Source organism: Nicotiana sylvestris, chromosome 5 (genome assembly GCF_000393655.2).
Source record: "Nicotiana sylvestris chromosome 5, ASM39365v2, whole genome shotgun sequence".
Taxonomy (NCBI): Eukaryota; Viridiplantae; Streptophyta; class Magnoliopsida; order Solanales; family Solanaceae; genus Nicotiana; species Nicotiana sylvestris.
In genome coordinates this window covers 16,496,781-16,520,313 of record NC_091061.1, presented here as the reverse complement: position 1 = coordinate 16,520,313, position 23,533 = coordinate 16,496,781, and the positions used below count along the sequence as shown (strand labels likewise).

Here is a 23,533-nt window from a genome sequence, read left to right as displayed (position 1 = left end):
CCCCCCTCCTCTCACTGTTCATCATCGTCCCCAAACCCCCACTCCTAACCCTAGCCGCCCTAGAATCCCACCGCCTGAAACCCGGCGGCATCAACGCCGCCGGTCACCAAAATAACACCCTAGAATCCCCTGAACATCCTCTACACCGATCTGACCTTAGTTTCCTTCAAATCAGACCCCAACTCTTTGAATATTAAATCGAAGGTGGGTCTGAAAACTTAAACCTTTCCAATGGCTCTCAAATTAACACCACAGCTTCTCCTAAATTCCCTCACCAAGGATCTGTTAGTTGCATGGTTCGAATCATACTGGAACTACTCGAATCTTCATTTGAAGATTCGAGTACAACCTGACCTTATCCCAACCTACTTCAAACTCACACCAGTTACCCCCTGACCTCCCTCGTGCCTAGAACATCTTTGGTTTCCCTCGAATCTAACCAGAAATGAGTAAATCCCAAATCGAACCTTTAGGAACCCTAGAAATATCAAACATCTAGATTTTGTCCAAATTGATTAAAAGATTGAGGTTTAATCGACCTTAGTCGAAGTATTTTCAGTGGAAAATACTTCGACTAAGGTCTGTTTGATTTTCAAACAAAGTCCGAATCCAAGTTGAGTCCAAGTCGGAATAAAATTGAAGGATTCAGAGGTATTTTTTCTATTTCTTTTGTGTATTCTACGTGTATTGTTGTCTGTCTTAATAGCTTGTTAATTTTTCATGATTTTATTTGATTAATTCTGTCATCTTTGTCTCATGCCCGTCTATATGATCAAATATGAAATTATTTCTGTTGGTTGTGATTATTTACAATGTAAGTAATCGACTCGATTTAAGTTCGTCGATTAGTTATATTGTGAATTATCATTTATGATAATGCTAATAGAAACAGTCTGCTTCTATTGTTTTAGACTGATTATGGACAAATGTTGTAAATAGTCCACTGATTAATACTTGTCAATTAAAGCATGTTTGTTTGCAAATCAGTAAATTCAAATGTATGATGTGTATACATTGTTTTCTGAACAGGGCATTGTCAGTATATTGACAATGCTCCTGTGTTTGTTTGATTTATTGTTCGAAGTTAAAGCTCAGTTTACTGAACTCAGTGTAATATGTTGCTATGATGATTGGTTCTGAATTCAGTATGATTCTACAAATGTTTGATTGGATGTAATTGTGTTAGGAGTTACATTCTTAGTCAGGATTCAGTCCAAACTTTAGGTTTGGTTATAGCTGCTTAAACAGATTTTAAAATCTGTATTGTGAGATTCTGAATTTAAGACAGTAATAACAGTAATTACAGTAGAAAATCTGGGACATTTTTTTGACAGAATAGTGAGGGTAATATGATATAATAGTGAGCTGATAGTGGAGTGATAATGGCTATTAGTTAATGAGTAATAATGGGGAACAAAGGGTAATGGGGCTGCTGAAAAACAGGATAATAGCACTCAATAGGATTTAAAGTATTCAAAAGTAGTTTTAATGGAAAAACTTTCTGATTTTTAAAGGAGAAAAGGGTCCATCCAGCATTAAAAAGTATAGGACCAGCCCTGTATAAATACAGGAGCTGGACAGACAGATTTTAAAGGAGGAAAAATCAGACTTGAGAACAGATTTTAAAAGAGAATTTAGATGAGACTTTAAGAGTTTTCAGAGAGAGAGAGAAATATACAGAGAAGAAAGATAAATTTTGAGAAAGGAAAATCAAGCAGAAACAGAAATCTGAAAAAGGAAGATAGAAAGAAAGGAAAACAGAAATATTAAACAGAATTCTACATCGGAAGTTAGTATTGAAGCTGATTCTGTGTTTTGAAATTGAAAGCTTTTTCAGTCTACTTTGTTTTAAGTCTCAAAAATCAGAAATATTACTCTTTGTATTAAATCTGTCCGGATTTGTTCGATATCATTGTTCAGTTAAAAATCTGAAATTTCTTAAAAGTACTGTCACTGTGCATCTGGGTTCCTCGGGTCTTATTATTGCTCAAATCTGTGGGAATACTGGTATTTTGCTATTTTTGTTACTGCTGAAACTTACTTCTTCTACCTCCATTTCCAGGTACATATCCTTTTAAATTCTATGTTGGAAAGAGATTCAGCATGACAGATAAATGAAGCTTGAATTGTAATAATGTTTGTTATTCATTTGAGCTCTTTAATTAAAAATTCAGTTTTGTTTCTTGATCAAATAAGTAATATATGTTGATAGGATGACTGTAAGTTAAATATTCTTTATTGAAGACTGTATAAGTGTTGTAACAAGGTTAATTTTCTAAATTTTCATTAAAGTATAGTTGTGATTAAGATTGTCAAGGTAGGAAACATGGCATAAAGTGGGCCATTATTCAAATTTTATGGTGTTGTTAGTTAAGTAAAGAGTAATGTAGAAATATCAAGAAAACTACATTACTAACTCTTGTTGTTAAATCAGGTTAAGATGGTATTGACGGTATATTTTTATAAGATAATAGATGTGTGTATAAACGTTGGCGAAAGGTGATATGATATAGCTTGTTACGATGTTAAAACGTTGAATGTTTACGACATACAGTTAGGTTGCACGTGAGGTAATTTTATTGAATTGGCTTGTATAATAATTCCTTTCCTATAAACTCGATGCCTATCTACCTTCATAAAATAAATTAACCAAATAATTAGGCCTATTGGATTAAAAGCAAGTATATGAGAATAAAATGAGATGTACAAATTGCAACACTTTACATCAACGACAATTAGAAATAGGACTTGCATTAAATAGAAATAATAAAAGTTCTTGAAAAAAAAAATATTCTTCCCTTTATAAATCATTTTTAATTTCATATACAATTCATTATTGGGAATATTGATATATATGTCGTATTTGTGAAGAATAGTATTAATCATGTTCTTATTCTTTATTTTGAATTTGAATAGTCTTGGATGAACATAAATTATACGCGGAAATTATAATCGACGGGCGACCTTTAATAAATTGTGAATTTTTTAGAATTAAGGGGTATCTTAAATGGAGATTTCTCATAATAATAAACAATTTGGAAAAATAAAATCCATAATACTATTAACAAAGATTTTGCGCAATCAGGGATGCGTTCGCGCGCCCTGATTATATTTTAAAAGTAAATTCGGATTATGTGTACGCGCAATTTCGAGCGATTATTTAATAAAAACAAATTTCTTTGAAAAATATTAAATAATTTCAAATAACCCGAGATGTGCAGTTCATTGTCTAAATACAAGGGTGATGATGTTCCTGATTTTATTTTAAATTTCGAACATATGTTTTTTTTGTTGATAAAAACTATAACAATTTTATTGTGTACACGTACGCGTGACACGATCCCCGGTAATTATAAAAGGTATATAATACGAATATACGTACGCGTAATTCGTCCATATAAGTGTAAACAATAAGTAAAGAGCGGTAGTAAAATCATGCAATAAAATGTATTTAATAGAATCAAGATAATTAAGCCAGTAATAAAAACAGTTAAGCGACCGTGCTAGAACCACGGAATTCGGAAATGCCTAACACCTTCTTCCGGATTAACAGAATTCCTTACTCAGGATTTCTAGTTCGCAGAATAATAAACAGAGTCATATTCTCCTCGATTCAGGGATTAAAATTGGTGACTTGGGACGCCTTAAAATTCCCAGGTGGCGACTCTGAAATAATTAAATAAATCCCGTTTCGACTGTCCTTCAATTGGAGAAAACTCCCCACGCGCCCTCGCGGGCGCGGTAAAAAGGAGGTGCGACACCTTGTAGGGGGAAATATCCTCATAGGTGAACTTAATTAATATATGATAAATTGTGGAGGCTACGTATTCACGAGGTGACGAGAGTCCGTACGTAGCTACTATTCCTATTATGTCTGGGTAGTTCTAGGATCACATCATGCTTTGTGACCCCTATTAATTGCTTATATATGCTAATGGTATGAAAGAAAGTATGTTGAAGGAAATCTAAGGATTTACAGGCTTCAAATGAATTGTATTCATTTTTATAAAAAGGAATTAAAGAAGTGTTAGTGTTTTAAATGATGAAAATTATGTTTATCGCGTCGCACGTATGATTCATGGGCGGGGTTATGCTTTTACCGCATCGCATGTATGATTCGCGAGTGAGGTGAATAGATGCATCTATAGTTTATGTCGTTCGACCCTCGGCAGTGCACATTTTACTTTTATGTTGGATCGGGTCGATCGTCCTCGGTGGTATTTGTATGTGATAATAGAACATGAACCCTTATAATTTATATGACTTATTGTTGGAAAGGCCACTAATTTAAATGAGGAAAGTGCTTAGTTTTATTAATTGGATAAAAGGATTTTCAATAATTATTCTTGTGTGAGCTTGTTGTTATCTACATACACTGTGAATTAAATATATTAAACTTCATATTATTATATTTGCTGGCCTAGTAAGTGTCGGAGTCGACCCCTCATCACTACTTCTACGAGGTTAGGCGAGATACTTACTGGGTACATATTTTTATGTACTCATGCTACGCTTCTATACTTGATTGTACAAGCTTTGAGGTAGGTGCATCTGGCCATCAGTATGGCGCATAAAGTGGACATCTCATCTCGAGACTTTCCGGTGAACTGCCCTTTCCAGCCGATCTGCAGCAGCTGGAGTCTCTCTTTTGTCTTTATGTTCCTCTGTATTTCTCTTCCACACAGTAGGATAGTATGGCTTTCTATATTCTACTAGATTGCCCACACATTTGTGGCACGAGGTCTTGACACACACATTAGTAGAATTATGATGTTTTGGCTTGCCTTCATGATTTAGATTCGCATTATTTCTTTCATTTAAATATGCTTAAGTTTTTAAAACAATAAACTTTTTAAATTCTATAATGGAAGTTATCACACACTAACTACATAACTGAAGATTTATTATTTGATCAGTGTTAGTTTGTCTAACAATGGTGTTGGACACCATCACGCCCTATGAAATTTGGATTGTGACACCAACATGATCATTGAATATGAAACCACACGCATCTGGGCCGCATTGGCATGTCTCTTATTGCCTCCTTTTATAGAATCACTATTGCTAAGTCCTTTCGTCCCTGTATTTCGTTTGCCAATATGTAAGGGAGTTTTTCTATCTTGACCTCTTGTCAATTTTACTCTTTTTTCTTAGTGATATAGTACATATTTCTAGAAAATATTATTTTCTTTTTGTGGTAGCCCTACAATGTTTTTGTTCTTTGCTGTCGTGGCAATGAGGACAGAGGCGGAGCCAAAATTACAAGTTTATAGGTTTTAAATTTTAATTTTTTTAAGTTACTGAATTTTAAATTAATAATTTACAAATACTCAACGAGTTTTTAAGGCTAATATAAGATTTGGACTAAACTTATTCTCGACACTCTAGCTCCGCCCCGAATGTAGGGACTAATCAATATAAAATTTCACTTTTTTGTGTTGATAGTATAAAATCTTTTTATATTATTATTAAATTTTAACATGTGATAATAGGCTGAATCTTTACCTGATTAGGCCTATTAGCCAAAATACCCATAAGCGAGAATCAGGTAGAAACGGTTACTATAAGATATATGGCCTGTAAGTACCTATTGGATGGTGGAATTATGTTTTACTTGAGTCGATGGCCTATTGGAAACAGTTGCTCTATTTTTATAAGATAGGAGTAATATCTGTCTACAAGTTACTCTTTTCAGACTCTACTTATGAGATTTCACTGAGTATGTTATTATTATAGTACATAAAACATAAGAAGAGTATCATAAGATTTTACTATATATCGTTTCATCTAGGCTTATTTTCTCCGTCCATGAGCATTTGCATATTCTGATTCGACTGCTCTCATTCGCCCACAACGTAAGGCAATTACTATGTATCCCTTTGTCTTGAAGTATAAAATAGTCGTCTAAATTCTAGTTTTTGTCTAGTTACTTTCGGTCACGTCTGTTTTTTTTTTTATTTTTTGGAAAATGCAAATATTGCTGTTATTGTTAACACTCTAAAGTCTAAACCAGCCACGTGAACGATAGTTGCTCTAGGGCCTCATTTACAGTCAATTGGAAAATTACATTTCAATGACACCTGGCTCACAAGATTAACCCAAAGAAAAAAAAAAGGCCAAAGTATGTCTGTGAGTAGTAAGAGAAAACGTTTTTCTAAAAATATTTTCCCTCCCACCAAACGTACCCTTTCTATAAACTTGTATAAATAAATAATCACCCTAGAAGGACAGTACGGTGCATAAAGTATTCCGTGTTTACGTAATCAAAGAAAGGCTGCATTCCAATAAGTATGATATAGACAACTTACCATGATACAAGTATTTATATTGATTTTACAGCTCGAACTCGCGACTTATAAATCACGCAGAAATAAATTTATCGTTCTATCAAGTCTCCCCTTCAAATAATCGAACCCTATTTAAGGAAATCAATCCATTAGGAACTGAAAGTAGAGAAAATGATATTTTATGACCACTTACAATTTGAATAAAAAACTAATATTATCACCTTGACATTTTACTTGTTTTTACATTAGCTTATTAACTAAACTTGATTTCAAGCTCCATAAATATGCCTTATTTGGTGTGCTAAAAATATATATGCAAGAAAATTGCCGAGTGCTTGTGTTCCGCTGTTTATCTACAGAATATCAGTCCACTATATTTGATTGTCAACAAGTCAAATTAATTTAAGGGAATGAAAAATATCAGCATTTCCTATTTTAGATTGGTCCTTTCCATTGTATGATTATTCACCTTTCCATTTATAGATTGAATCGTCTTGTCATGTCACTTTCTCAAAATGAAAAGTGTAGAGGTAAAATAAGAAAACCGAAGAACATTAGTGGAAAAGCCAGGCTAGAAAGCAACACATCATAGTTTTGTTTTTATTTATTTGCTACTTTTCCTGGAAAATGTCCCCCCATGTTCAAAGGTCGGTACAGATGACAAATTAAATTAAAAAGAAGAGAGAAAGAAAATGAAAATATCTTTATATTTGTAGCTGTGAACTCCTAATTTACTAGAAGAAAAAGAAAATTGTAAATGAAAAGGATTGCTGACTATGAAAAAAGTCTGCCCGAAATTTTCATTTCGTTGTCATTATGCTTGTCCCATTTAATTTTTTATTTATTTTTTAATTTTGTAATTTTTTTTGTCCAATTTAATTTGGAAATCGAGAAAGCAGCCGGAAGATACGCCGTATCGACATGGGTCCGATCGCAATTGACAAAGTTGAAGGGTTTTCATTGCCTTTTTGCCGGGCAAAGAGTGTTCAAATTTTGAATGCTTTTTGTTAGTAGAGCTATGTAAGAGTATTCAAAATCTATTTTTGTATAAATAATAAGTACTCCTTGCGTTCAATTTAGATAATATAGTTTGACTTGACACAAAGTTTACGGAAAAAAAAGTAGAGCTGTCAATATTGGCCGGGCTGGGTTAGCCCAGTCTAGCCCATGTGAGCTTTAGCAATTGACGGCTCGGGCTGGGCTAACCCACCATTTGATGGGTCTTATAATAGTCAGCCCACCACATCCTTATGTGGGCCGCGGGCCCCCACGAACCAGCCCATCATTTGCTAAAATATAATTTTATATTTTTTCTTTAAGTTCTAACCTAAAAAAAAAGATAAATACTTAAAAGTTCAAAAATATCTTATTGGAAAATTTTGGTAAAAACTTAATAACTTTTTATACTGTTCCAATATATCACAATAAACACTAAAAAAGTAAAAGACAAGATTATATTCCATTCACTTAAGTCGAAACTCAAAACAAACTATTCAAGAGAACGTCCATGACGCTTATGAGATATCCAATACATCATCTTCATCAAACATATATGAACCCACCCGTGACAAAGTTGTCTTAACATCTTTATTTTCATCTACATCTACAATTCCTATGCAATATTAATTAGTTAAATATTAAGAATAATTAAATTTTAAAATCTACTAATATTCAAATTCACATAAAAAATTATTATCAGTTTGAGTTTGGGAAAAGTCGTGCAACCAATTTGGAGTAGCAACAAGTGTTTGGACATTTTCATGATAGATGCAACTTCGGTACTTTGTCAGAACATGCCCATTAATACTAAATGTTGATTCTGATGCTACAATGATAATAGGAATACTAAGTACATCACGCGCCATCACTGAAAGATCGAGATATTTTCTATAATGGTCCTTTCGATACATGACAACATTCATCTCTTGAATCTTCTCAAAATCAAGCTTTGGTTCATCTATGTAAGATCCAATTTTGACTTTCCATCACTAGAGGCAGTATAATTTTTATATTTTAATTTACTATATATATTTTAAATAAATATTTTTATAGGCTCACGGGCCGGCCCTGCCCAACCTCAGTCAAGCATCACGGGCCATGGGCTGGGTTAACTCGGTCCGAGTTTAAAACCCTCATTTCTAAATGGGCTCCAAAATTCTAGCCAGCCCATATTGACAGCTCTAAAAATAAGGAAATTTTTTGAAACATGTGGTGCTAAAGGCTTAAGAGGACAAAACTTAATGGGTCATGATATTTGTGTGGCTATAAAAAAAAATTCATTAAGATAAAGTGGGTAGAAGAAATCCCTCCCCAGCCCAACTTGTACTTCATGTTCGCGAGAGCTGTATCGCGAACGCGAAGAACAACGTATCAGTATACCAGAAGCAGCAAAATAGCAGAATTCCTTAAGTTCAAAACATCCCGAAACCTATTTGATACTCACCCGAGCCCTCGGAGATCCAAACCAAATATGCACACAAACCTAAAAATATCATACGGACTTGCTCGTGCGATCAAATCGCCAAAATAACACCTAGAACTACGAGTTTAGCATCAAAATCAAAGAAAAATCTCAAAAACTCTTAAAGTTTCCATTTCACAACCGAGGGTCCGATTCACGTCATATAAATATTGTTTCTTACCAAATTTTATAGGCACAACTTAAATACCATATTAAACTTGTACCGGGATCCGAAATCAAAATATGGGCCCGATACCACCAAATTCAAACATCGCTAAATTTCCAAAAACTCTTATAATTTCAGTTAAACAATTTCTTTCAAAAATTCATTTCTCGGGCTTGGGACCTCGGAATCTAATTCTGAACATACACCCAAGTCCCATATTTTTGTACGGACCCTCTGGGATCGTCAAATCTTGGGTCCGGGTCCATTTACCCAAAATATTGACCGAAGTAAACTCAAATTTAATTTTAAAGGCAAAATTAGCATTTTCTCAAATTTTTCACATAAGGGCTTTCCGGATATACGCCCAGATTGCGCATGAAAATCGAGGTGAGACAAAAGGAGGTTTTAAGGACTCGGAACACAGATTTAACTTTTAAAACAAGTGATGACCTTTTGGGTCATCACATTCTCCACCTCTAAAACAATCGTTCGTCCTCGAACGGACATAGAAAAGTACTTGAGTCGAGGAAAAGATGGGGATATCGTCTCCGCATATTGGACTCGGACTCCCATGTAGCTGCCTTGGCAGGCTGACCTCTCCACTGCACACGAACTGAAGGTAAATTCTTCGATCTCAACTGACGAACCTGTCGGTCTAGAATAACTACCAGCTCCTCCTCATAGGTCAAGTCTTTGTCCAACTGGATAGTGCTGAAGTCTAACACGTGGGATGGATCGCCATGATACTTTCGAAGCATGGATACATGAAACACTGGATGCATAGCTGATAAACTCGGCGACAACGCAGGTCTGTAAGCCACCTCTCCCACTCTATCAAGAATCTCAAAAGGACCAATGAATCTAGGGCTTAGCTCGCCCTTCTTCCCAAATCTCATTACGCCCTTCATGGGCGAAATCCGAAGCAACACTCTCTCTTGACCATGAATGCCACATCACGAACCTTAAGGTCGACATAACTCTTCTGCCTGGACTGAGCTGTACGAAGCCTATCCTGAATAATCTTAACCTTATCCAATGTATCATGTACTAAGTTTGTACCCAATAACCGAGCCTCTCCCGGCTCAAACCATCCAACCGGCGACTGACACCACCTACCATATAATGCTTCATAGGGAGTCATCTGAATGCTCGACTGATAATTGTTATTGTAGGCAAACTCTGCTAATGGCAAGAACGGATCCCAAGAACCTCCAAAGTCAGTAAAACATGCTCGAAGCATATCCTCCAAAATTTAAATTGTACACTCAGACTATCCGTCCGTTTGAGGATGAATGTTATGCTCAACTCGACATGCATACCCAACTCACATTGCACTGCCCTCCAAAAATGCAAGGTAAATTGTGTACCTCAATCAGAAATGATAGACACGGGCACACCATAAAAGCGAACGATCTCCTGGATATAAATCTCTGCTAACCGCTCAGAAGAATAGGAAACCGCCACAGGAATAAAATGTGCTGACTTGGTCAGCCTATCCATAATAACCCACACTGCATCGAACTTCCTCTGAGTCTGTGGGAGTCCAACAACGAAATCCATAGTGATACACTCCCACTTCCACTCAGGAATCTCAATATTCTGAAACAAACCACCAGGTCTCTGATGCTCGTACTTTACCTGCTGACAATTCAAACACCGAGCTATATAGGCAGCAATACCCTTCTTCATCCTCCTCCACCAATAATGTTGCCGTAAATCCTGATACATTTTAGCGGCACCCGGATGAATAGAGTCGAGAGCTATGGGCTTCCTCTAGAATTAACTCATGAAGTCTATCCACATTAGGCACACAAATACGACCATACATCCTTAAAACTCCATAATCTCCAACTGTAACCTGCTTGGCACCCCCGTACCGCACCGTGTCCCTAAGTACAAGCAAATGAGGATGATCATACTGTCAATATTGGATACTCTCAAATAATGAAGAACGAGTGACTGTGCAAGCTAGCATACAACCGGGCTCAGAAACATCCAACCTCATGAATTGATTGGCTAAAGCTTGAACATCCAAATCAAGCGGTCTTTCACCGACCGGAATATACACAAGACTGCTCATACTAGCTGACTTCCTACTCAAAGCATCGGCCACTACATTGTCCTTCCCCGGATGATACAAGATGGTGATATCATATTCTTTCAATATCTCCAACCACCTCCTCTGCCTCAAATTTAGCTCATTTTGCTTGAACAAGTATTACAAACTCTTGTGATCAATGAACACCTCACACGACACGCCATATGAATAATGCCTCCAAATCTTCAGCGTGAAAAATGGTTGCTAGCTCCAAATCATGAAGTGGATAATTCTTCTCGTGGATTTTCAACTACCGCGAAGAATATGCAATAACCTTGCCATTCAGCATCAACATCGCACTAAGTCTAATATGAGATGCGTCACAATATACAATATATGACCCTAAGCCTGTAGGCAATACGCAGTAGTCAAAGCTATCTTGAGCTTCTGAAAGCTCGCCTCGCACTCATCCGACCACCTGAACTGGGCACCCTTTTGGGTCAAACTGGTCATCGAGACTGCAATAGATGAAAACCACTCCACAAATCGATGATAATAGCCCGCCAAGCCCAAGAAACTCCGAATCTCTATGGTTGATGTAGGTCTAGGCCAGTCCTTGACTGCCGCAATCTTCTTAAGATCCACCTGAATACCCTCTGCTGATACAACATGACCCAAGAATGAAACTAAACTCAACCAAAACTCACATTTCGAAAACTTAGCATATAACTGACTGTCCTTCAGAGTCTGGAGAACGACTCGAAGATGTTGCTCATGCTCTTCCCGGCTGCGGTAATAGACCAAAATATCATCAATGAAAACAATCACGAAGGAATCCAAATAAGGCTTGAACACTCGGTTCATCAAATCCATGAAAGTTGCCGGGGCATTTGTCAACCCAAATGACATCACTAAGAACTCATAATGCCCGTACCGAGTGCGAAAAGCTGTCTTAGGGACATCCGATGCCCTAATCCTCAACTGATTGTAGCTAAACCTCAAATCAATCTTCGAAAATACCATGGCACCCTGAAGCTGATCGAATAAATCATCAATCCTCGGCAGTGGATACTTGTTCTTGATGGTGACTTTGTTCAACTGCCGATAATCTATGCATATCCTCATCGACCCATCCTTCTTCTTAACAAACAATACCGGCGTACCCCAAGGCGAGATACTAGGCCTAATAAAGCCTTTATCAAGCAAATCCTGCAACTGTTATTTCAATTCTTTCAACTCTAGCGGGGCCATACGATATGGCGAAATAGAAATGGGTTGAGTGCTCGGAGCCAAATTAATGCAAAAGTCAATATCTCTGTCTGATGGCATACCTGGCAGGTCTGCAGGAAATACCTCTAGAAACTCATGGACAAGGGGTATAAAATCCATAGAAGGAACCTCAGTACTAGAATCACGAACATATGCCAAATTGACCAAACATCCATTATCAACCATACGCCGAGCCTTCATATATGAGATAACTGTACTAGTAGAATGACCAGGAGTCCCTATCCACTCCAAACGAGGCAACCCCAGCAGTGCTAAGGTCACGGTCTTGGCATGATAGTCCAAGATAGCATTCTAAGGGGATAACCAATCCATCCCCAAAATGACATCGAAATCCACCATATCGAGAAGTAAGAGATCTACGCTAGTCTCAAGACCCCCAATAACAACCACACATGAACGATAGACTCAATCTATCACAATAGAATCACACACCGGGGTAGACATATATACATGTGCACTCAAAGAATCACGAGGCAAAACCAAATAAGGGGCAAAATAAGATGCCACATAGGAATATGTGGACCCTGGATCAAATAGAACTAAAGCATCCCAACTACAAACTGAACCGTACCTGTGATAACTACATCGGAGGCCTCAGCCTCAAGTCCGAGGACGACCTTTTGCTGGCTGGCCTCCACCTCTAGCTGCCTGACCTCCACCTCTAATGGCTTGACCTCCACATCTAACACCTCGACCTCTACCTCTAGCTGGCTGAGCGGGCGGTGGAACACTCGATGCTGGAACCATAGCACGAGAACCTTGGTGCTGAGGACTGCTCAAAGCTCGAGGGCAAAACCTAGCAATGTGCCTCGTATCGCCACAAGTATAACAAGCCCTCGACTGCTGGGACTGCTGACCCTGAAACTGACCCTGACGGCCTGAGTAACCACCCTAAAAGCTCTAGAATGGTGGTGCACTGTAGGGCAACTGATCAGAATACTGCATATGAGAACCACGGCCATTTGGAGCACCGTGAGAAGCCTGAAGTTATGAATGAAATGACCTGGGAGGATGGCCCCTACCAAAATAATCCCTACCTCCAGATGAGGCACCACTGAACCTGCCAAAATGACGGTGCCTCTTGTCAGACCCCTGACCACTCCCTTGTAATAGAACTATCCCAACTTATCTGGCCACATTGGCTGCATCCTGGAAAGAAATCTCACTCATTGTCTTCTTAGCCATCTGCAATCTGATAGGCTGAGCTAGTCCCTCAATAAACCTCCTCACCATCTCTCTCTCTCTCGGTGGGAAGTATAATAAGAGCATGATGGGCCAAGGAAATAAATCTGGTCTCGTATTGAGTGCCGGTCATAAAACCCTACTGGAGAATCTCAAACTGCCTCCGATAGTCCTCCCTCTGAGTGATAGGAAGAAAATTCTCTAGAAATAACTAAGAGAATTGGTCCCAAGTCAAAGCCGGTGACCCATCTGGTCTAGCCAAACAATAATCTCTCCACCAAGTCTTGGCGGAACCTGACAAACAAAAAACAACAAAGTCAACCCCATTGGTCTTCACTATCCCCAAGTTCCATAGAATCTCATGAAAGCTGTCCAAATAGTCCCGAGGATCCTCTAAAGATATACCGTCATAGGTAGTGGTGGAGAGCTTGGTGAACCTGTCCAACCTCCACAAAGCATCAGTAGACATAGCTGCTCCATCACCGATCTGAGCTGCCACACCCTGCTGAACTACCCTAATTAGCTGAGCTGCTGGAGTTTGAAACTGAGGAGTCATCTGCTCCGGAGTGCGGGTAGCGGGAGTCTGTGCTCCTCCCCTAGCATGAGAGACAGTTGGTGCTACCGAAAGTAGGCCTGCCTGGGTGACACTCTCCATAAGGCCCACTAGACGGACCAGAGCATCCTGGAGTACTAGGTAGCGATAAACCCCTCTAGGACCTGAGCTGGCCCTGCTGGAACAGTTTGGGCTGGAGCCTCCTCCTTAAACTCTACCTGAGGCTCCGTCGCTAGTGTTGCTGCTCTGGGCTGAGCCCTACCCCTACCTTGGCCTCTGGCACGGCCTCGACCTCGTCCTCGTCCTCTGCCCCTCGTAGGAGCTGCCACTAGGGGTTCGGGCTGCTGATTAGCAGATGAAGAAGCACGTGTTCTAGCCATCTGCGAAAAAACATAGTAAAAGTTCAATTAGCATTGAGAAGTCAAATCGCACGACAAAGAAGAATAGATGTGAAGTTATTCCTAAACTCTATAGTCACTGGGGGATAAGCACAAGCGTCTCCGAACTGATCCCTCAGACTCTACTAAGCTTGTTCATAAATTGTGAGACCTACACAACCTAGAGCTCTAATACCAACTTGTCACGACCCGAGTTTCCCACTATCGGGACCGTGATGGCGCCTAACATTGAACCCGCTTGGCAAGCCAACGTTACTGATTATTTTACCTTTTACTTTATATTTTTACAATTTACATGTTAACATAACATAAATAGAGGAATAAAATACGGAAGAACGAAATCTAACTATTTAACTTAATACAAATACGAATCCATAGTAAAACTCTACCCAGAACTGGTGTCACAATGTCATGGACTATCTACGAATACTACAAACAATGGTCTGAACAAGGAAAACATACATCTGTCTCTGAAATAAGTAAAATAGAATGGAAATATGATAGAAGGGGACGCCAAGGCCTGCGGACGCCTGTAGGACTACCTCAAGACTCTACTGGACTGAAGGCAGTAACCTCGAACTACGGTCCGTAGGGTCTAGTACCAGTATCTGCACAAAAGAGTGCAGAGTGTAGTATTACTACAACTGACCCCATGTACTGAGTAAGTATCGAGCCTAACCTCGGTGAAGTAGTGACGAGGCTAGGACACGACAACCACATAAACCTGCGCAATTAAATCATATACGAGAAGCAATAATAACAAGAATGAAACATAATAAGAGGGGAAAATGGGTAACATGTTGAGGGGGATATCAGCTTATGACAATGATAATGTAAAGCAACAAAGTAAATATCAAACTTTAAGCAACGAAAATAATAACACAGAAATAAGTGCACGACTTCACCCTTCGTGCTTTTACTCTCGTCATCACCATAGAAATTAATAGAAACGGAACGGAATCACCCTTCGTGCTTTTACTCTCTCATAATCATGGCACGACATCACCCTTCGTGCTTTTAATTTCATTTATATGGCACAACATCACCATTCGTGCATTAACACTCACAATATCGGCACGACATCACCATTCGTGCATTAATACTCACTCACAATATCATGCACGACATCACCCTTCATACTTTACACTCTTCCTCACCCAAACAAAAATAATGATAACATCCCGACAAGGGAATCAAACATAGAAACATCAATAGAAACAATACCGTTCTGGCAAGCGAGTTAACAATAGAAACAATATCATCCCGGCAAGGGAATCACCTATAACCAATCTAGTTCAACAGTTACTTCACAAAATAATCCTCAACTTGAACCAGTACTCGACAATGGTCAATTACCAAGAAGTTATCATAAGTTTTGTTCCACGGTGCTAATCATCAATTTAAGCATGAACAATATATAATAAAATCACAACAATCTTAATATAATACTCACGGGCATTCTTGACACCAACGTATAGATACTCGTCACCTCACTTATACGTTGTACTCGACACTAACACATAGCAATTAAGTCACAACACTTATTCCCTCAAGCTAAGGTTAGACCAAACACTTACCTCGAATTTCATGGCCAAACTCAAGCCCCAAATACCGCTTTTCCTTTTGATTGCACTTCCAATTCAATTGTATCTAGCCAGTATTAACTTATTAACATTAATTAAAGCCAAAGAAACCAACTCAAATGAAAAATTATAGTCTCAACATTCTTCCAAAAAGGTCAAAACCCAACCCCAGTCCCACTTGGTTAAAACTCGATGTTCGAACCAAAACGCGTTCACCCACGAGCTCAAATATGCAATTAGTTTCGAAATTTGACCCCAAATCGAGGTCTAAATTCCCAGATTTGTAAAATCCCCAATTCTCTTAAAATCCCTAATTTCTACCCTTAAAGAACAAGATTTAGGCCTAGAAATCTAATGGGTGTTGATGGAAAATGAAAGAAATGAGTTGAAGAACACATACCTATGATTTGGTGTTGAATTTTCTCTTCAAAAATCGCCCTAGGTCGGATTCTATGGAAGGAGATATGAAAATATGGCTTATTCCCGTTCTGCCTCTGTTTTTAAATCGTTGGACAGACCTTCTTCGCGTTCGCGAAGCTTATGGCCAAAAGGGCTTAAGCGTTAGCGATAAGCTGCTCGCGTTCACGATAGTCTATCCCCCCTGATCATCGCATTCGCGGGCCTAGGACCGCGTTCGCGAAGAACAACTCAAAGACTCCCCCCAGCCACCTCTATTGCACTACGCGTTCGTGTGTGGCCAGTCGTGTTCGCGAAGAGAAATCCCCCCAGTGCTCCGCGTTCGCGACCAAGGCCGCGCGTTCGCGTAGAAAAAATACCTCCCCATCCCAGCTTGTACTTTGTGTTTGCGAGAGCTGTATCCCGAACGCGAAGCACAACATATCAGTATACCAGAAGCAGCAAAAAAGCAAAATTCCTTAAGTTCAAAACATCCCGAAACCTATCTGAAACTCACCCGAGCCCTCGGGGCTCCAAATCAAACATGCACACAACCTAAAAATATCATACAGACTTGCTCGTGCGATCAAATCGCCAAAATAACACCTAGAACTATGAGTTTAGCATCAAAAATCTCAAGAACTCTTAAAGTTTTCATTTCGCAACCGAGGTTCCAATTCACGTCATATGAATTTTGTTTCTTACCAAATTTTACAGGCACAACTTTAATACCATATTAAACCTATACCGGGCTCCGAAATCAAAATACGGGCCCGATACCACCAAATTCAAACATCGCTAAATTTTCAAAAACTCTTATAATTTAAGTTAAACAATTTCTTTCAAAAATTCATTTCTTGGGTTTGGGACTTTGGAATTCAATTCCGGGCATATTCCCAAGTCTCTATTTTTGTACAGACCCTTCGAGATCATCAAATCATGGGTCTGGGTCTGTTTACCCAAAATATTGACTGAAGTCAACTTAAATTTAATTTTAAAGGCAAAATTAGCATTTTCTCAAATTTTTCACATAAGGGCTTTCCGGATATACGCCCGGACTGCGCATGCAAATTTAGGTGAGACAAAAGAAGGTTTTTAAGGCCTCAGAACACATATTTAACTTTTAAAATAAGTGATGACCTTTTGGGTCATCACACAATCATTGAAAATTCCAGGACTATTGGTTGTTATGGCTAACACGTTTCTCCTGCTTTCACTTTTTTTTTGTTCCTCGTAAATTCAATTATCAAACGGCCCCCATTAAAAGAGCTCTGAATAAATGAAAAAGAACTCGTTTAATTTAGATTCTAGTGTTTATGGAAAGCACAATATAAAATAAATGAAAAGGAAGAAACATCCCATTTATATACTACTACTACTTTTCATTTAGGCATGTTTTTGTTTTATTGAATGTTGCGTTCCATTTTTGGCATTGTTAAAGTAGAAAAGCTTATTGTTAGCTTCCATGGTTATGGCAGCTCTTAACTGGAAGCTCGACTTGGAGAAGAAGTTAAGAGAGAACTTAGAGAAATAGAATTACTGTTCTATTGAAAAATAAAGAAATGAACTTCTATATACATTTTAGTATCTACAGTGTATTTATACTAATACAAATTAGTTACTAACCTCCTAACTACCTTTCTAACTATCTAACTCATAAGGTTAGCTAACTCTACACTTAACCACCTGTAATAACTGTAGTTTAATAGTTCCATTTCTCTCAATACTCCCCATCAACTGAAGGCATAAACAGGTTCTTTACTCCGTGCTTGTCCAGTAGATAGTCATGCTGAGTCTTTCCCAAGCTCTTTGTAAGAAAGTCTGCTAGTTGTTCCTTGGTGGACACATGCTGAGTTTTTATTATGTCTTGCAATATTCTTTCTAGAACAAATTGACAGTCTATATCAATGTGTTTGGTTCTTTAATAGAAGATGGGATTGGTTGCAATTTGAATTGCAACTTTACTATCACACATGAGCTTCACATATGAGTTTAGCTGAATTCCAAGCTCATTGAACAGACCAATTAGCCAAACTATCTCAGCAGTACATGATGCCATACTTCTGAACTCAGCTTCTGTAGAGCTTATGGACACATTCTCTTATTTCTTTGACTTCCATGAGATCAATGCATCACCAAACATTACTAAATAACCTGTGACTAACCTTCTAGTTTGTAAGCAGGAATCCCAGTCAGAGTCATAGTATACAAATTATTGATTAGTATTCTGCACTGGCATAAAGAGTCCTAGCCTAGGAGCCCCTTTTATGTACCTTACAACTCTCAAGGCTGCTTCCATGTGAGACACCTTAGGGTTGTGCATGTATTGACTTAAGACTTGAACCACAAAGGCTAGGTCTAATATGGTCATAGTCAAGTAAAGTAGCCTCCCTACAAGTCTTTGATAGATGCTTGGATCCTTGAGTGTTGCATCTGTTGCTTCTGAATTTTATACACCTGTTACAGCCTTGTCATACTCCTCAAAAGTTAACTTCTAATTCAGCTCAAGAGGTGTACCTACAGGCTTAGCTCCCCCTAGCCCTGACTCAGAGATGAGTTCTAAGACATACTTTCTTTGAGACATGACTATACCTTTTTTGATCTGGCAAATTCAATGCCAGAAAGAACTCCAAATCACCTAGATATTTCATCTTAAAGTTTCTCTGTAGGTCTGTTTTTTTTTTGGTTAAGTAAATCACATTATTGCATGTGATTAGTAGATCATCCACATAGACCAATATCACACTATGTCACTGCCCTTGTGTTTGGTAAATAGAGAGTAGTCAAAGTGGCTTTGCTAAAATCCCATGTGCAATAATGCCTCAGTTAGTTTCTTGTTCCATTGCCTTGGGCCCTGTTTGAGCCCATACAGGGTCTTATGTAGTTTACTGACCTTGTGAGACTCCTCTTGTCTAGAAAACCCATCAAGAATCTGCATGTACACTTCTTCTAGTAGATCACCATTGAGGAAGGCATTGTGCACATCCATCTGGTAAATAACCCACTATTTAGCTGCTACTAAGGCAATGATTGTCCTGGCAGTTACCATTTTTGCTAAAGGAGAGAATGTTTCAGTATAATCAAGTCCTCCTTCTGGCTATAGCCTTTGACTACCAACCTAGACTTATACCTCTCAACTTCCCCTGAAGCCTTAAACTTTATCTTGAAGATCCACGTGCACCTAATGAGTGTTTTGCCAATAGGAAGATCCACAATACTCCATGTGTGATTGTCTTCTAGAGCAGCTACTACAAGTTTTATAGCTTCAATCCACTTGGGATTTGTAGCTACTTCTCTATATGATTTTGGTTCTATGAGGGAAGAATAGGATGAAAGAGCGCATGAATGTGAACTGTAAGAGTGTCAAGTGTCATAGGACACACATGAGGAAAAGGGGTATTCATAGGTATGAGAGATGACTGGTTTGGTCACATATCTTATAGCCACAAGGGTGGTTTGCTAGGTCATGATGACCTTCTAAGGCTCATAGCAGAAGCCTATGATGATTCTAAAACACAAGGCTCAATAGCAGGAGGAGATTAACCTAAAGAAGCAGGTTCCTCTGAATGTTGTTGTGTAGGTGAAGGAGCAACTATGACAGAGTCCATAGTTGGACTCTGAGATAGATTAGGAGAGAACGAGTACCATGAGGTTCAGACAGATGCTCCATTACTGTGGTATAAGGAAACAGGTCTAGAATAGGAAACATGGGAGCGCCAATAGTTTGTACACATTTCTACTTACAATAAAGGATCTTGAGTGAAGATCATAGACCTTGTAGCCCTTCTAATTTAAAGAATAACCTAGAAAAGCTTCAGGTACTGCTCTTGAGGCAAACTTGTTCAATTTCTTAGGGGAGGTTGCATAGCACAAGCAACCAAATACTTTGAGATGTGAGGGAATGGAGCAAGCAAATAAAGCATCTCAAAAGGTGATTTACCCCCAATGACTTTTGAGGGAAGTCTGTTGATCAAATAAACAGTAGCAGACACACATTTTCCCTAGAATTTCAAGGGGAGAGCAGCCTAAAATCTCAAAGCTCTGGCCATCTCTAGAATTGTCCTGTGTCTCCTCTTAGCAACTCCATTTTGCTTACGAGTGTAGGTGCAGGTACTTTGATGAATAATGCCCATAGATGACATGAGATTATGTACTTCATGATTAAGGAATTCACTACCATTATCAGTTCTAAGAGTCTTAACTGATATAGAGAATAGATTTTTCACTTTTGTTAGGAAATCTTTCAGAACAACCATTGCATTTGACTTAGATACAAGCAAGAAAATCCAAGTGAACTTAGAGTAGTCATCCATAATAGTAACAAAGAATCTTTTAATGTCATATGTTGGTAACCTATAGGGCCCCATACATTAGAATATAGTAGTTCAAAAGCAGCATTAGAAGTAGTAGTACTCAATTTGTAAGGTAACTTTGTTTGCTTGGTTAAAGGACATATAGTGTAGTGAGTGTGATTAGTGTCTTTCAGGTTACTCAGTGATGTGTGCTTCTTGATTACATTTAGAGGTACATGACCTAGCCTTCTATGCCAAAATTTCACCAGAGTCAGAACATTCATTAGCCATACAAGTAAACTTATTCCCAGATTTAGTAGTCTAATTTACAGACTTCATCTCAGATACTTGTTGAGGAGTTTTATTCCTTAGTTGATTTGGATCATGTTGCAGGATACCACTTAGTAAAGACTTGCCTTGCAGTAAATACAATCCCTAATTCTTCTTACCAATATCCTTTACCTGACCATTGCAAAGATCCTGGAATATACAGAAGTCAGGAAAAAATGCTACAATACATTGCAACTCTTTGATAAGTTTAGACACAGATAACAGGTTGTACTTAATCTTTGGTATGTATAGCACATTACTGATATCCTGATAGTTAAACACACTTGCTTTTCTTATATGTGAAATAGAGGCAACATTTCCTGTAGGGAGGTGAACTTTATTTCCCCTGTGAGATGAAACTGACTGACAAGAATTTAACATCTCTAGTGTGAATGTCATATGATTTGATGCTCTGAAATCTATTATCTAATTGTTATTAACATGATTGAATAACAGAGCTACCAGTTTACCAGCAGTTGAAGCTCTGGCAGAAGGACCTTCATCCGCTCCCTTGTTAATAGTTGAACTATCTACTAATATTGCTCTTGAGTAAAGAAAGGAGTTGGAGTTGGTGCATGTTGTTGTGCTATGTGCTGAAATCCAATTGGTGAAGGCATCTGCATTTGCTGAGGCATGTGCTGAAATCCAATTGATAGAGCCACTTGAATTTGCTGAAGCCCACCTAGTATTCCTTCTTCTCTGCCTTGTAAACCTCCAAATGGCGTTTGAGTGTTTGCATAACAGAATTGTAACTAGGAGTAGTATTGACATGATTGACATATGTACCAAAGTTGCCCTGTTTCTTCTTTGTCTTAAAGTTAGACTTGAAGTCTTGAGAGTATCCTATTAGCTTGGAATAGTTTTCCTTGGTGTGGCCTTTGTAGTTACAAAACTCACACACCACTTTATTCTTCTGAGCTCTAAATTGTTCATTACCAGTAGTCGGGATTTTGTTGCTATATAGAGCAGTGTTGTCAGCAACTTCTGCTACTTGCATCATTTAAGAGAAATTGGTGAGGTTCCTTTGGCTTTCCACATCTATATGTAGAGAGTAGGCCTTGTTAATACTAGGCACTAGTGACATCATCATGATTTGACTTTGAGCATGAGAATAAGTGTCGTTATGTCCCATAAGGAACTGGAGTAACCTGTGATACTAAAAATGCTCAACATATTTCTTTGATTCTTGGCAGGGACAACCAGGACAGGGCATCAAACTCATCCCATAAGTCCCTCAGTTTAGAGAAGTAATCAACTACATTCCTTGTTCCTTGTGTTAGAGTGTGAATCTCTCTATATAGGTATAGAATACTAGCGACATTCACCTTATTAAACCTCTCCTACAGGTCTTCCCACACCTTATGAGCATTAAAAGCATACACGACACTACTCAATAGCCCTGGGCGCACATCATTCATAATCCTTGAGAGAACTACAACATTTACCTTCTCCCATTGCTCGTGAAATTCAGGTTCAAACTTAAATTTTGGGTATCGATCATCTATAAAACCTAGTTTGTTTTAACTAGTAGACATATTCTCATAGATCGACTCCACAAAGCATAGTTATCTGAGCCAGTTAGATGAACGAAAATGTGTGAGCTACTTGGTGTATTAGTTGGTTGAAGGAAAAGAGGATGATTGTGATCAACTGTGGGGAAGACAATAGGTGATACTAGTGCATTCACATGTCTCGATATACTCTCGCTTGTTTCGTCTCCAATCGCCATTGATGAAACTTTCCAGTTGATTGAATTGCAAACCCTAGCTTAGAGGTGTTGTCACTTTCAGACAATTCAGTATAGTTTGACGGAATTGCAGTAACACACATACACACAATTGCGCAAGGAATGAGATTGAGATCGTCATCGCGAGCTCTGATACCATGTTAGCTTCCATGGTTATGGAAGCTCTTAGCCGGAAGCTTGACTTGGAGAAGAAGCTAAGAGAGAACTCAGAGAAACAAAATTATTGTTCTGTTGAAAAATGAAAGGAAATGAACTTCTATATACATTTTAGTATCTATAGTGTATTTATATTAATTCAAATTAGTTACTAACCTCCTAACTACCTTTCTAACTGTCTAACAAATAAGTTTAGCTAACTCTACACTTAACCACATATACTAACTGTAGTCTAATAGTTCCACTTCTCTCAACATTTATTTGGTTTAGAGCGACACCCAAAAGATTTCTCTAACGCCTAATAATAAGTCAAGTCAACAAACATTTTTTTGGATAAAAATGAAATTTGCATTAATAATTAATATACATCACCACAAAATACAGGCAAGGCCAAGGCCAAATATTACAATTAGCCGAAATTTTCGTAGCAAATAGTTAATAAAATAAAGGGTTTAACAAACGTTTTTATCTACCTCATAAAAGTGTTTACGGAATTTTCTTAGAAGTGATGAAATATGTCAACAGTGTAGTTGATTTCCATTATCCAAAAAAGCACATAAAAGTTTCACCGTCGCTATATCGATGAGTAGGAAACTATTCGGAAAAGTGGGAGTCTTATTAATACATGGGAATTGCCAATTTTTGTTTCGACCC

At 38.2% G+C, this 23,533-nt stretch overlaps 1 protein-coding gene across 1 annotated transcript; it reads right to left on the bottom strand.

The window, feature by feature from the left end:
* Positions 1-19,408: 19,408 nt before the first annotated feature.
* On the bottom strand, positions 19,409-21,973 carry LOC138868311 (uncharacterized). The gene is made up of 7 exons (XM_070145856.1): positions 21,763-21,973; positions 21,439-21,614; positions 21,209-21,339; positions 21,109-21,126; positions 20,509-20,707; positions 20,240-20,355; positions 19,409-19,706 (listed from the first exon to the last, which is right to left on the bottom strand). Exons 1-7 carry the CDS (start codon positions 21,971-21,973, stop codon positions 19,409-19,411), a joined length of 1,149 nt encoding a protein of 382 aa, XP_070001957.1.
* Between the last annotated feature and the right edge of the window lie 1,560 nt (positions 21,974-23,533).